Source organism: Prionailurus bengalensis, chromosome D2 (genome assembly GCF_016509475.1).
Source record: "Prionailurus bengalensis isolate Pbe53 chromosome D2, Fcat_Pben_1.1_paternal_pri, whole genome shotgun sequence".
In the NCBI taxonomy this organism is placed as follows: Eukaryota; Metazoa; Chordata; class Mammalia; order Carnivora; family Felidae; genus Prionailurus; species Prionailurus bengalensis.
Window position 1 is genome coordinate 56,576,270 of NC_057351.1, and position 15,636 is coordinate 56,591,905.

General features: G+C 52.1%; 1 protein-coding gene across 4 annotated transcripts in view; it reads right to left on the minus strand.

Moving 5' to 3' along the window:
* Positions 1–15,636, minus strand: part of CRTAC1 (cartilage acidic protein 1) — a 158,693-nt gene that overhangs the window by 63,421 nt on the left and 79,636 nt on the right. For all 4 annotated transcript variants that reach the window (XM_043597191.1, XM_043597188.1, XM_043597190.1 and 1 more), the window contains exon 3: positions 10,080–10,276. In XM_043597191.1, the coding sequence (XP_043453126.1) occupies positions 10,080–10,276 (197 nt within the window). The remainder of the gene's footprint in view (positions 1–10,079; positions 10,277–15,636) is intronic.

Genomic DNA, 15,636 nt, shown 5'->3' on the forward strand with positions numbered 1-15,636 from the left:
CATGCCGTTGAATTCCTACCTCAGTGAGACAAGAGGAACAAATGGGACCAGGATGACTCTGTCCCTCTCTGTTGGCTTCATGACCTCCCATTCCTCCCGCTCACCCAAGACAAACATTTCCCAGAGTGTGCTTTATGGAACCCTGGTCTCTGTGAGATGCCTGGAAAAAAGATTTTGTGATCATCTGAGTTTGGGAAAGACCACCTTCCATCATGCCCCCTCGAGATTCTCCATGGACATCAGTCTATTAAAACTTTTAAAAAGTCTTGCAATAAATTACCTGCTTAATCTTATTTAAAATTTTTTTTAATGTTTATTTCTGAGAGAGAGAGAATGTGAGCGGGGGATAGGCAGAGAGAGAGAAAGACACAGAATCCGAAGCAGGCTCCAGGCTCTGAGCTGTCAGCACAGAGCCCGACGTGGGGCTTGAACTCATGGACTGCGAGATCATGATCTGAGCTGAAGTCAGATGCTTAACAGACCGAGCCACCCAGGCGCCCCTGCTTAATCATTTAATACAGTCTTTCCCAAATACAGTTGGCCATGGAACCCCTCTTCACAGCTCATCTATTAACATCCCGTGGACCTAGCACTGTTCTTAGCAAACTGCTGTCTCTGGATGTCCACCCAGGCTCTGGAGAAGGGTCAGGGCGCCATGTGCTGTTAGCTTCTTCCCCTGTTCCACCTCCTGGCTTCTGAGCTGACCAGGGACGCCCAGAAGAATAAACTAATTAAGGTAAAATGTGCAACAGTGATGCAGAGCCTTGTAGATCATAAATGGGAACGGCAAAATCAATGGCAGCCCCTCTACAGGCAGAGGCCCGGAGGCCTGGGTGAGGAGAGATGGGAGCCCGTGATTTAGGAAGAGCAAACGCTCTGGCAGCTGCAACCTGGGTAATTAGGTGTGTCAGGAAGACAGATAAACAGTGAGCTGTGTGGGTCGATGGCACTGGCAATAACCACCCGGCACTGGCCTCCGGCCCATGTCAGCGTGTAATCCCGCCTTCTGGCTCCTTGTAGCTGCACTCTGCCCTGGGGTCCCTCGCCAAGTCGGGGGGCAGCTGCTCGGGAAGAAGGGAGAAGACGGGGGCTCTCCTGAGCCCCTGTGGGAGACTCTGAGAGGGCAGAGGCCTGGGAGAAAGAGAAGGGTGTTCATGGGCAAGACATGGGGTGCTAGGGGTCACGGCCCCTGTGAGAGGCAGGTCTGGGGGCTCCCAATTCCCATCCTGACTTTGGCACCTTGGCATTAAAGGAGGCTTGGAACTGCCAGTTACTGCCAGGTGGCCAGCTGGGAAGGCCCTGTAGGTGAGGCTCGGGGGGTCTAACATGCCCTGCTGGGTACCAAGTGCAGTAGGAGGCCACAGAGAAGCAGGAGTCCTGGTCGCTGATTCAGGGTGCTTACAGTCCATTCTACAACAGGAAGGGTAAGTAGAGGAGATGCTGTGGGACCACAGTGAAACTAATATTACTTAACATTTCTATAGCACTTCATGTATATTCAGTCATGTGCCAGGCACATATATTCATTCACTAACCCTCACCACAACCCCCGAGGTGGGCACTATTCCCCTGACCTGATGCACAAGAGGCAAGGGACCTACCTAAGACCCCACAGTTATTAGAGCTCTGAGAAACAGGCCAGGATGATACATCCTGGAGATGCCATGGAGTCAGGGTGGAAGGGGCTGTAGTGAGCAGGGAGGGCCTCGTGATGGAGGAGGCACGTGTACCCGTACTTGAAGGGTCAGAGTAACAACAACAATGACTCTTGTTTATCGAGCACTTGGCATGGCCAGGCTTTGTGTGAAGCATTCTCTTTTACAGCCATCCTCTTGCCGAAACCCCACAGCCACCTTGAGAGCTGGTATAGACCCATTTTACAGGTGGAGAAATTGAGGGGGCAGAGAGATTAGTCAATTGCCCAAGGTCACAGAACTAGTAAGTGGTGGAGACAGATTCAAAGCCTGTGCTTCTGTGTGCTGTGCTCTGTGGCTTAGGTGGAGGGGTGGTGCTCTAGGCAGGCTGGGTGCATAGGCAGAGATGCAGAGGAGACGCCAGAGAGGACAGTTTGTGGAGGTTGAGGAGGAAAAACATGGCAGGGCAAGAGAGACCCACTAATTCCAAGACTGACGGTGAAGGGGCCTTGGTGGTTCTGATCTGGGGAAGACAGTGTTTCCTGAAGATTAACCTGGCAGTGGAGTGAGGAGTGAGCTAGCAAGGGAGAAAAGGCGGAGACCTCTGTGATGATAGGGGGAGTGAGAGGAAGCACGGGCTACAGGAAGCTGGAGCATGAAGGGCAGGGGGGATTGGGTGAGAGAGGTCCGCAATGTAGGGACAGCAACTGAAACAGGGAGGCTGGGCCAGCTGGGAGTGGCCACTTGCATCTGACAGGGTCCCAAAGTGGAGAGAAGACATGTCCAAGAGGTCACTGGCCACAAAGAATAACAGCTTGCACAGCAGTGAGGTTGGAGCTGGGGCAGAGGAGAAAGAACGTGTCCCAGGAGCAGACTCATTCGGGTGTAGGAGGAAGAAGGGGCAGAGATGGGGGAATCATCAGACAAATAAAAGGGGAAGGTTCTGCATTGAGGGCAGCAGTGTTAAGCAAGTGGCCCTCAAGTCACCATTCTGTCATCCCCTCCACACCAAGCTCTGTCCCCAGAGGATAACTTGGAGCCACTAGGAGGGTACGTTTGGATCATAAAGGGCTCTTCCTAAGGATCATTGGCCTGAGTGCCTCCTCCCCCATGGGCTGCCCCCACCTCAGGGAGATGACCTGGCTTGTGGTCTGGTATTGGTGGCAAAGAGAAGAGTGAGCTATGTGTGTGGCAGGGAAGAGGGCTCCGCTTCCAACTTCCTTCATAAGGCAAAGAGATTACTGTCAAACAGCAGGGTTAAGGAGGGAGCCAGCAACGTCCCTGGCCTAGGGTGACTTTAGGCAAGTCATCAGCTTGTCTTTTTCTTATTTGTAAAATTGGATAAGGAGAACGGCCACCTATTCATCAGGCTGTTGTGAGAGTTAAATTCTATAATGTATGTGAAGTACTTAGGACAGTATCTGGCACATGATAAATTCCATAAATAATAAAAATAATAGGGGCACCTGGATGGCTCACTTGCTTAAGTGTCCTCCTACTCTTGGTTTTGGCTCAGGTCATGATCTCATGGTTTTGTGAGTTCGAGCCCCACGTCAGGCTCTGCGCTGACAGCATGGAGCCTGCTTGGAATTTTCTCTCTCCCCTCCCCCTCTATCCCTCCCCCACTTGCTCTATGTCTCTCAAAATAAATAAACTTGGAAAAAAAAAAAACATCATCATCACCACCCTCATCATCACCACCACCATCCTCACCACCCCTGTCACCATCATCATGACCCTCCTCACCATCCTCCCCATCATGACCATCATTATCATCACCACCATGCCACCATCATCATCCAGGGAATTACAGGGCATGACCACTCCAGGTCCTCAATGAGCCACATCCCAGGAGACAACTGTATAAGCTGATATTAAATATAAAATGCTTTATAAGACTTAGTCAACGGAAAGCCAGCAAAGCTGTGATGGCCTCAGGGGAAGAAAGGACTAGTTTAGGCAAAGGACATTTTAATAAAGAAGGAACCTAGACTTCCCTTGACCGTGATATAATTTCTGACCCCAGTCTTCCTCCTTCCATCCCTGGGTGAAGAGGGAAATCTTGACCAACCCCTGCCAGATGCTTCACTCATATCAGCTCATTTAGCCCTCTCCATGTCATGTTGGGAAGGTAGGTTCTTCATTTTACAGAGAGAAATTGGGACTCTGAGGGTTAAGTCATTTGCTTAGAGATGCACATCCGGTGTTAAGTGGCAAAGCTGAGCTTCAAACAGTGGCCTGACTTCAAAGTGTCCCCATCCCCCCTTGTATGAAAGAGCTGGAGGGGTGCTGGTGGAGGGCAGTCTAGTCCCTGACTCCTAAGGAACCTCGTTCTGAGAAAATGGCCTTTGGGGCCCCATACTCTTTATGGAACTGCTTTGACAGCCTCATCCATCCTGCCTTCTTATGGGGCCACATGTAAATGAAGCCCCGTAGGGGTAGGGGAGGGAGCCTGAGCACTCACGAGCTTCTTCCCAAAGGCCGGGCTGGGTGAGCTGAAAATCAGCACTGTGCATCCAAAGGAAACAAGGCTGGGGATGAGGAGACCTCGGGAGCCGACTAGGATAGAAGGTGGAGACTGAGCAGGTACTCAGGCTTTACCAGGCACAGGAAGTCAAGGACATCCTGTTAAAATGCAGATTCTGGTCTGGTAGGTCTGGAATAGGGCCTGAGCGTCTGGCTGTTGCCGGTGCTGCTGGGCCACAGAACACACTCTGAGTTGCAAGAGACAGCGTGTCTGGGTGTAGCTGCAAGTGGCCTGGCTGAGGGAGCTGCCGGACGGGGGTTGCTTTCAAGAGCAGGTGGCTCATCTGTGGTGTGGGCAGAAGCTGGAAGTGCATCCCGCCCCCGCCCCATCCCCTTTCCTTTCTGGCACAGTGACTGACCCCTTCTCTCTGAGAGGGCACAGAAGCCCCTCCCGGTGGCCTAAGGACGACACAGAGCCCACGAGCCGTCAGAGAAAACAGCGATAAATCCAAGTTCATAAACCTAAAATTGTTCTGCATTGCAAAACCCGCGATGAACAAAGAGAAAACAAAAATGACAAACAAGGGGAAACTATTTGCAACATGCATTACAGACACAGGACTAATTTCCCTAATTTATAAAGAGGTGTTATAAATCAATAAGAAAAAGGCCAATAATCAATAGAAAAAATGGGCAAAGACGATGAGCAGAGACTCAAATACATAAAAATATGCTCAGCCTCACTCGTTTTGAGAAAAATGAAAATTAAGACTACATTTAGGTACAAATTTTTTCCTATAAGATTGGCAAATATTAAAAATGATGACACACTGTGTCGATGAGAATGTTGGGAAATGCTCACTCGCGTCAGGGCCAAATGGAATGTCATTAGACTGTCCATTTGAAGGGTGGTTTGGCAATGCCTATCAAATCCACACACGTATGCTCCTCTGATGCAGTGATTCCCTTGTAGGAACTCACCTTACAGGCGCACCCGCCATTGTGGACAATGGTATGTTGCATAAACTTATTCATTTGGTGGCACGGCTTGTCGGAGCAGGAGATTGAAAGCAACCTAAACGTTCATCAACAGAGGACCGATTTGGTGAATGGCAAATCAACACAATGGAGTACTACACAGCCATCAAAAGAATGAGCAAGCTATCTGTGTGCTGCTGTGAAATAATACCCCAAATTGATTGCTAAATGAAACAAACCAAGAGTAGCCACGTGAGTAGAGTACACACCACTGTTTCGGTAGAAGAGGAGGGAGGTATATGCAGATTGAAGGCAGCAGATTATTAGTGACTATTCTGTTGAACTCAGCGAGTAAAAATAATGTAAGTGGTGGGGCTCACAGTTGCCGCTGGCCCATCCCCTACCCACACCACCGTTACTCAAGGTTACATGGGCAGGAGAACCTGGGGCCACACAGGACAGCAGCTAGGCTGGCCAGCGCCAGATCCCTAGGGCGATGGGCTCTGACCGGGAGCTGCAGGAGGTCCTGGGTTCTTGGATGGCGAGGGAGGTGCTGGCACCAGCCTCTGGTCCCCCTTTGTCCTACATCCCCTCCTACCTGGTTTTCACCAAGTAATGTATTATCTGAACCACACTGGCTTGTATTTTTCCAGTTAAGTTAAGCCATAAGCTGGTTTTGTGGCCCAGGCCTTCTTGGGATTGTGGTCAGTCTTTCTGTTCCCTCCCTCCTACCTATCTTCCAATTCTTAATCCTTAACCCATGCCCCCTTGGTACCCTTATCTAGGTGGTACTTGTTTACATGATGGTCCTTTTCGGTTTCTGCTCCTAGAGTCTCTCTCTCCCATGGGCCAGGAGGGAGGCCTGACCCCTCTGCCCAGGAAACTTCTAAAGCCTCTGACTTGCTTCACGCTGCAAGATTATAATGGTTATTGCTTGGAGAGCACTTATTAAGTCCTAGACACCATTATAAGTGCTTTTCATTGAGTATCTCAGTTACTCATTCAAATGTATGTATTGAATGTTTATTAAGTGACATAAGCACTTCTTTGGGCCTGGACACACAGCAGCAAGCAAGACAAAGTTTTTACACCTGTGGAGCTGAGTAGGAGAGATGAACAACAAATGTATAACATACTTTCAGTAGTGCTAAGTGCTAGGAAGAGGAATAAAGTGAATTAAGGTAGCAGAGACAGATAGGGATTTATGGTGTAGGGCATCTGGGGATGGTAGGTAGGACATCTGGGGATGAGCCTGAATGAAGGGAAAGAGTGATTTCTGACAATAGTGGTGGGAAAAGCATTTCAGGCAGAGGGAACAGCAAGTATGAAGGCCTCAGGTGGGAACATGGTGAGCAAGAGGAACTGAGTGAGTGGAGGCAACGAGGTCAGAAGGGCAATCTGCTCACACCAAGGAGGGGTGTTGTAGGCCACGACAGAGACTCTGGATATAGTCTATGGAGCTCATGGAGGGAGCTGAGCTTAGGAAGTTGATAGAATTTTTCGTGTTCTACAGATGAAGGGGTTGAGGCTGAAAGAAGTCACCCAGTGAGTAAGGTGCAGACCCCAGTGTTGTACAGACTGACCCCCACTGCTAGGATGCAGGGTCTCAACCCTTCTCCAGGACACCAGTGCTGACATCCCAAAGACTGGCTAAGGGAGGGGACAGGGCTGTCCTTCCACAGGTCCCTCCCAGGCACATGCCAGGGCAGGCGTGGGTTGGCAGGGCTCCTAGAGGGGATCTCAGGTTCCCCACAGTGGGCAGGGTGGCAGTGGCTGAGTATCGTGCCAGCTGGACCCAAGGAGGCGCTGACGTGGCACAAATATCCCAGCTCCACACCTGCCCACTGTCGATGAATCGACTGAATCACCCAACTGAAAAATGAACTCGAACCCATAGAAGGTCACCGGGAGCTGCATGTCTGGAGCTGAGGCTGCTGGGCACTGTCGCCCTTGCCCCAGCGCTGGGGGCCCAGCTCCAGCCTCTCCCAGATGAACACTTGTGCCCTCCAACCCAGGAAGCCCAGGACCTCCTGGGGGTCTTCCATGTTGCTGCCTCCCCTTGCCTTACCTTGGTTGGCACACCTTCTCTCAGGCCCAATGACTCATGCCTTGTCTGTTCTTTCGGGATTTATTTATCAGGTTTTGACTATGCTCTTAGGACGTTCAAAATCTAGCTGGGCTGGGGGTGCCGGTATGAGGACTTTAGAGTCCATGAGAGTCAGGTACCTAGAGAAATATATAGCTGTACTGGGCATACAGTGTAAACTTCAGGAGGGTAGGATTTTTGTTTCATTCATAGGGCATCCTCAATGCCTAGAATAGAGCCTGGCACACAGTAGGTGCTCATTAAATAGTTGTCCAATGAATGAATACATTCACGAATGAATGGGGCCATGGTTAGGCTAGGCTGGGCACGGAACTAACATGACTGGTGCGGGGGTGGGGGTTTGGTTAGTCTTTCAACTTTGACTGCACATGGGAATCACCTGGAAAGCTTTACAGTCTGCTAACTGGGTCCCACCCCCAGAGATTCGGAATCGACCACACTGGGGGGCACTGTGGGAACTGGGAGTGATAAAAGCTCCCCAAGAGATTTTAACGTACAGCTGGGGCCGAGCACCTCTGTCCTAGGATTCACAATGGAACACTCCAAGAGCATGGGAGGGGCTACTGCTTCGGAGCCACCTGAAGTCTCCTCCCAGGTGCTCTTTGTTCGGTGAGTGGGGAGGAGAGTCTGTCCCCTTCCTCTGGCATCCTGCCTGCCAAGCCTATGTTGAACACCGCCCCCCCCCCCCACCGCCTTCCATAGTTCTCCCTATTTCTGCTTCTCTGCCCTCCCACATCTTCCTGGGGACTCACCCCTTTCACCGCTGTCCCTTGCTGCTGCTCCCCTCCTGACCTTGATCAACTTAAAGGGTTGATCAGCCCATCAATTAATTGTGTCCTAATCCAATCTTGGCTTGGTTGGAGAGAGGGCAGTAAATCCAGCTGGGTAATCATGCCCTGATATTTGTGTAGGGATAATTACTATCTCTCAGGCCTCACTTGGTGGCAAGATGAGATGAAAACCCATAAAACACCACTCGGGGCTGTGGCTCATTGTTTCTTGGCTGCACAAGGCTGGCTGCCAGCCAGTCAGCCCCGCCTGTGTCGGCCCCTGCCCCTGGCACGGGCCCCAACCTCTTCTCCTCCCATTCATGCCACTGGCAGGGCTCAACATCAGGGCAGTCTAGGGGCTGGATTCTGGCCTGGCCTCAAAAACCAGTGGGGGCAACATTATGGGCCCAAGGAAAGCTAATGTGTGTGCTCGGGCTGGGGAAGAGGTGGGGAAGGTGAACCCCAGAGCCAGGCAATCACCTGCCTCTAGGAGATTGGGAGGGTCCAGGATGGTGAATACATAAAGTCTGAACTATAGGGTGTTGTCTAGACCCACCGAAGAGGCTGCTGCCATCTGGAAGAGTCCAACGCATGTCCCACCTGGCCCCTTAGGGACATGAGGCTCTGAGTGCCCCAGGAAGGCATTATGGCCTGGGACTTTCCAGCAGATGTGGCCCCATGGGAATGGACTTCATTCTAGTGGGCTGAGCTCAGGCTTGAGAGAATGGGAGAGTCAAGGGCTGGGAACCATTTTGATATTTAGCCCCAAGTACATAGTCCCCCAACTTGTGCAACACTAGGCACCCACTATGAGTCAGGCTCTCCACTGGGTCCTGAGGACATAGGATTGAGCAAGGCCATGGAGTATCTTTTTTTCCTTTTCTTTTCTTTCTTTCTTTCCTTTTTTTTTTTTTTTTTTTTTTTTTTTTTACTTATTTAGAGAGAGAGAGAAAGTGAGCATGGGGGAGGGGCAGAGAGAGAGGAGACAGAGAATCCCAAGCAGGCTCTGTACTGTCAGCACAGAGCCTGATCCACAAACCATGAGATCGAAATGAAGAGTTGGACACTTAACCAACTGAGCCACCCAGGTACCCCAGGGCTTGGGTGTATCTTAATTAAAGGGTGGATCTGGAGTCAGACCCCGGGGTTTGAATCTTGGGACTTACAAGTTTTGTGGCCTTGTGCCAGTCATGTGACCTCTGTGCCTTGGTCTCCTCAGCTATAAAGTGGGATGCCCAGAACCTACCTAAATGAGTTGTTGCAAGGCTTAGATGAGATGATTAATACAAAGTGCTTGGATCTAGGCCTGGCACACAGTAGGTGCTACTTAAGTATTAGCTGTTACCATTATTGTTACTGTTACTTAGCCTTCTGGGCATCAATTTTCCTCAGCCATTCCTTGGTTTGTAGGGCCTTGCTACTCAAAGTGTGGTCCCTGGGCCAGCAGCATCATCATAGCCTGGGAGTATGTTAGCAATGCAGGATGTTGGGCCCCACGCAGACTTGCTGAGTCAGAATGTGCATTTATACAAGACCCCCAGGTAAGTCAGATGAGACACTTTGGGCTGGGAAAGGCTCCATGAACTCAAGTCCGTCTTCTTCCAAGTTGTATCCCCAGCCTCTAGTACCTCTAGTCTGGAATGGAGTTGGTGCTCAGCAGGAATTTGTGGTGTGAATAAATGAGCTCAGCTAAAAGCTGTGGGGGGCCCTTGAAGGATTTCAGAGCATTTTGAAAGGTCCCCTAGAAGCAGCATAGAGGGCGATTCCGGGGGGCCATCTGTCCAGTGAGCAGTGGAGGGAAAGGAGGGGAGGGGTTAGGAGGACTGGGGGGCAAGGAGGACAGAAAGTCTGAGGGAGAGAACAGGTCTCCTCCACTCATGCTCCAAAGTTTCTAGGCCCAGGGCCTGGGAGCTGAGAACAAGCTTCATTTACAAGAGAAGAAGGGGTCCTCCTGGAGGTCTCAGCTGGGACAGAGCGAGGTGCTGGAGGCAGCAGGGGTCTGTGCCTGGGGGAGCCCGTGACAGTAGCCTGAGGAAGGCCAGGGCCCGGAAGGCCCTACCTCCAGCTGGTGTTGGGAGGAAGAGGGTGGGAAGCAGGAAGAGGCCCAGGGCCCCACACCCTTACCTGAGAAGGCATTATTGGTGTTGAGGAAGTAGATCTCCTCACGGCCATCCCCGTCAATGTCGCAGGCTGTGACGCCGATAGCATTCCCTTGCCGGTCCCGCAGTGCATAGTAAGGGGAGCTGCGCTCATCCACTGCGATGTTCACCAGTCGCTTTTGGGCCCGGTCATACTTCAGAACCAGGTTGGGGCCGTTGTACCTGGAGGAGGTAGGGGGAGGGGGTGTTGAGGAGGAGCAGCTGGGCTCACCTGGGGTCCCTGCCCACCCCCCCCCACCCCCCCGTCAGCAATGGGGCTTGGAAAGTCCTCCCAGACAGGTCAGTGGGGGGGGGGGGGCGCAATTCAGTCCTGGCTCATTTAGGAGTCCCTGGGTGTTTGGTGAGTGTCCCTGAATCAGATACAGACTCACTTAAAGTAAGAGTCAGCTGGGCCCACATAGGACACAGTATGAGAAGCAGAGTGGCACAGAGGGACGGGAAGCCCGTGACAATCCCCTTACCACGGGCTTCACTGAAGAAAATGACCACCCCCCCTAGATCTACCTTGCCCATTTCAATGTAAAAGACACTTTCATATTTATGATCTTACTAATTTAAATCTAATAAGCAAGTGGGGTGGGCATGGGAGGTTGTATTACTAATGCTTTTCACAGACGAGGCAACCGATGAGCTGCACTGGAGAAAATGAGGGTCAGGGTGCCGTTCCCCAAGGTAATGCAGCTAGTAAGTGTCAGGTGCTAGGTCCTGGATGCAGGCACTTGCTGCACAAACGAGCCCTGGAAGAACAGAGGCTTTGTTGCTGAGGTTTGGAATGACTCTTTCCTGACAGAGCCCGGGCATTTAAACACAGTAGCATGAAATAGGCACCTCCCACGGAGATTACAAACACACTGAAAGTCAGTGGGTGGATCTGTTGGATCTCTTTTTCTAAGGGACTCCATATGAAAAGATTAAAATGCTCATCTATTGTCATCTCTCAGGTCTCATTCTCCTGCAGCCACTCAGTCTCTTGCTGCACTGAAGCCCCAGGCATGTTCTTGCCTCAGGGACTTTGCACCTGCTGTTCCCTCTGCCCAGGAGCCATTTCCTCCAGATATCCATGTGGCTGTCTCCCTGGCTCTGTTGTTGCTTCTCAGTGAGGCCTTCCTGCCACATTCCTGAAACCTGCAAACACTCCCCACCCCACTACTCTTATCCCTCATCCCTGCTCTCTTCCCCTGAAGCTTTTACTAGCAGCAGACCGTTCCCTATCTTCTTGTTTATCTCTTCCTTCTCTGTCTGATCCCACTAGAATATCAGCTACAAGGGCAGAAGTTTTTGTCTGTTTCGTTCGCCAGGGCTTAGAACAGTCCCTGACACACAATAGGTGCTCAATAAATACTTGTTGAATGATTGAATGAATGAAACCTCAGAATCCACGTCTGAGTCATAAGGGTTTAGGTGTCCCACAGTCGATTTCTTCCCATTGCCTTTCCATCTGTGGAAAGCGCCATGCCCAAGGTCACCCTCGGGAGGCATAGCCGTGAATGTCTGAAGACCTTCTCCCGCCTCTAGGGAACACCAGCTCGCCAGGCTCTCCTAAGGAACCCGGCCAACGTCCATCCATTAGTCCCGGCCTCCTGTTTTTGTTTTAACCTAAGCGTGTACATCCTGAGTGACGTTTAGCTGCAGGCCTCCAGCTGTCCTGGCCCAGAACACTCAGGGGGTGGGGATGGGGTGAGCGGAAAGACCTCGCCAAGGTCTTTGAGAGAAATCACTTCTTGTTTTCCTGAAACTGATCCAACTTGGGCCTCTCCTCCGTCACTGAGATGCAGAGCTTGTGAAGTTTGGGGAATGCTGAGTGACTGGCCAGGCGCATTTTGGCACCCACAGTGTGTTAAGGTGGGGCGGGGGTGCAGAGCTCACTGGGAGCTGCGTCAGCACCCAGTGATGGAAGGTCGTGCCTTGCACGCCTTGATGAACAGTGTCTGAGGTCTGCAAGTCGAGGGCCCAGCATGACCCATGGGGCGCGTCTGGGCAGGAGAGACAGAACACTTGGGTTCCAGCACCGGCAGCAGCTGGCTCCCGCCCCCAGGGACAGAAAGTGCCAGGATGCTGCACACTAGTCCTCCAAGCCCCCAGGTCTGCTGGTTGCTACCATCTTACTGCTCCTCACAAGACACCACAGTCCTAGAGCCCAGGGCTCATTAAAAGCACTATCAGATGCATTGTTTCACCTCAGCCCCACAGAACGAGGGTTGATAAGGCATTTTCCTAGAAAAGGAAACTGAGGGTCAGGGAGGCAGTGAGCTGTCCAAGGTTACACAGCTGGTATTGGCCGTGCCAGGCCTCTAACTGTCTCTAGGGTCTAAATCCCGTGTTCTTTCCACACTGCCCATGGTGTCAACGCTCCCGGTTCTCTGATTTATCTTTCTGGTGACTTCCCCCAAAGTAGCGACCGTGAGAAATGCCCATGAAGGAGGAGATAATAGCCTGCCATTCCCACAGCACTTGCACGTTCTCATCCTCGATTTCATTTACTTTTCCCAGGTCCTGACTTTCCCCCAGATTGGTTTTGTAACCTCAGGCTGGTCAGTTTCCCTTGCTAGGTTCTGGGTTTCTGTTCTGCAAACTGGACTAACTCAGGGGTCACAACACGTGTCGACAAATGTGGCCACAGGGAGGTAGGGGCCTGGCTCTGTGCAAATTGGAGGCCAGTCCTTTGGCCCTGAAGCCTCGGTGGCAGGTGTGCCCACAAGGTCCCTGCTCCCCCATGGTGGTGGCCCTGGGGGAGCAGATGGCACTGAATCATCTCTTCTTTGGCGAGCTTGGGGGTGCTAGTTCCAGGGCATTCCCTAGGGGTTAGCGGGGTGGGGTTACCAGGCCGGTTCAAGTTCCTCCATCTGTTACGGAAGGGGTAGGTGCCGTGGAGTCCTGCCTAAACCTAACTGGCGGCCTGGGGCGAATCTTGACACTGTGGCCCCTTCCCTCCCACCACCCCCCCTAAGGACGACAGACACAAAGCCAAACCAACAGATCCTACTAGGCTTCCCAAAAAGCCCTGATGCGAAGCCAGAAGTAAATGCAGAGTTGACCGTCCTGCCTCCACCCAGGCTGCCCCTTGCTGGGTCTGCCGGACTGACATCTGGGCCTCCCACAATCCTCCCCCAGGATAACCAGTCTCATCCCCTCCCCTCTTCTCCCCGGAGCAGATGCTCCTGTCGGGTTCCTCACCACCCGCCCCCCACCCCCAAACAGTCTCTGCCTTCTCCAGCTCCTGTGACTTTGCTCAGCTGCAGCTGCCCCCTTCCGTGGGGAATGGTCTCCCCCTCCCGCCCTCCCCTGCAGCCTGCCCCTACCGACTGCCTCTCGCCTGGATGCGCTCTCTTCTCCGGGTACCCGGTGTTTTGCACCTCGCTTACTCCTGCGAGGGCAGAGCTGTTTGTGTTCCAACATCCCTTCCCTTCGTTACAACATATGCTTCTCGAGCCCAGGAAGCATGTGGCTACATCTCTGTATTTGCTGTGCCTGCAGCGATCCTTGGCATTGAGAAGGTGCTCCACAAATGTCTGTCCAACGTATGAGTGAGTGAGAGGATGAAAATAATCACGAGCAGCGTCAATAGAGCAGTCATCACGTGCCAAGCACCCTTCTGAGTGCCGTATACCCACCATCTCACTTCATCCTAATGGATTTTACAGGATTTTACAGATGTGGAGACCGAGGCACCGAGGTTGGCCACAGTCACTAACCCACCCACGGTCTCTCTGGGTGGCGGTCCCTGTGTTGACAAGCCTCAGGGGCTGGAGGTGAGGGATGTGAAATGTCACATATCCTCTCTCTGACACCTGCCAGAAATCGTTGGTTTCTTCCAGAAATTCAGGAAGAGCTGAGGCTCAGTTAAAGGGGCTTGGGAAGTGGGACAGGGTCTTGTGTTCTTGAAAAGCAGCCGTGACTTCATAACATCAAAGCTGGGCCAGCAGGCAGAAGTGACTGGTTTGGTGGCAACTGGAAAACCTGCCTGAGGGGCACTGGTAGGGCACAACCCATACCGTGTGAGTGCCAACTAATTCTGGTGCCCGTCCTCTGGGACAGGACTGCTGTGGACAGGGAGGGCCTTTGGGTTAGGGGAGGGGAACAGTGTGGGCACGGGGGCCTGGCCCTGCCCCTTCCTGGCTATGACCTTGAACATGTCCCTTACTGCCTCATCCCTAACTCAGGGCTGCTACGTACCTCATGGCATGGCTGTAAGGCTGAGATAGTGTGTGTGATAACACTCGGTAAACTGTGAAGAGTTACACAATTCTAAGTTCTCATCGTTATGAAAAGTAACACAAAAGCTGAGGCACAATCTCGCTCTTCGCTGATCATTTTGAGTTTCCAAACACACCCTAGTGTTTTTTTTTTTTTAAGTTTATTTATTTTGAGCGAGAAAGAGAGAGACAGAGACAGAGAGAGACAGAGACAGTATGAGAGGGGGAGGGGCAGAGAGAGAGGGGGAGAGAGAATCCCAAGTAGGCTCTGCACCCACGAACCATGAGATCATGCCCTGGGCCAAGATCAATAATCAGACGCTTAGCGGGCTGAGCCCCGCCCCCCCTCCGCTCCTTGTATCTCTTATCCCAAACACCTCACCCTTGATCTCTCATCCTCTGCAGCGTGTTTCTTTCTTCCCCTTCACGACCAAACTTCTTGGATACTTGTCTTCACAGGTGGTCCTAATTCTCTCATCACCCATTCACCCCACCCCCACCCCCATTCCCCCCAACTCCAGCAAAGCCACTCTTATTACTGTCACAGGTGGCTTTCATGCGGCCACATCTAGGGACAGGCTTTCGGTCCTCATCTCCCTCGGCATCCCAGCTGCACCCAGTGTGAGGGCCTGCTCTCTCTCCACTCCCTCTTGAAACACCCTGCACTCTTGGCTTTGAGGACGCATGCTGTCCTGGCTCCTTTCCCTCTCTGGTTCCCCTTCCTTTTCCTCTTTACAGGTTCTGCCTTCTCTCCCTGCTCCTGGGCCCCTTTCTCCTCTCTCTGTCCCCTTCCACTGGTGGATGACATCCATTCCCACGACCGACAACCCCCACATTTCCATCCCCGACCCGAATCCCTAGTCCGAGCACAGACTCCTACATCCGACGGCCTGCCTGACATTTCCCCTTGCATGCTCCGCACTAGTCTCCGATGGAACGTGCCCAAAATGGAAGTATGATTGCTCGGCACCCCCCTTCCCTGCAACGGGCACCCTGGTGCCAGCCTTGCTCTCCCGCCCCCTTGTCTTCACATCTAATTCATCGGCCAATCTTGTCATTTCTACCTCCTAAAATATTCCTAATGCTTTCTCTTCTTTCCTCACTCACTGTCACCATCTCTGGAGAGTCTCCTTCCACTGCTTCCCCTCCGGCCCCTAAAATCTAACCATTCCCCCACACTGTAGCCAGAAACACTTTTGAAACACATAAAGCAGATCAGCCACTCTCCTGCTTAAAACCCTTTGGTGGCCCCCTTTAATGTTGGAATGACCCCTCACTATGCCTGGCCTGGGAGCCTGGCTCGGTCTGTTGCCGCCTTGCTGACCTCCT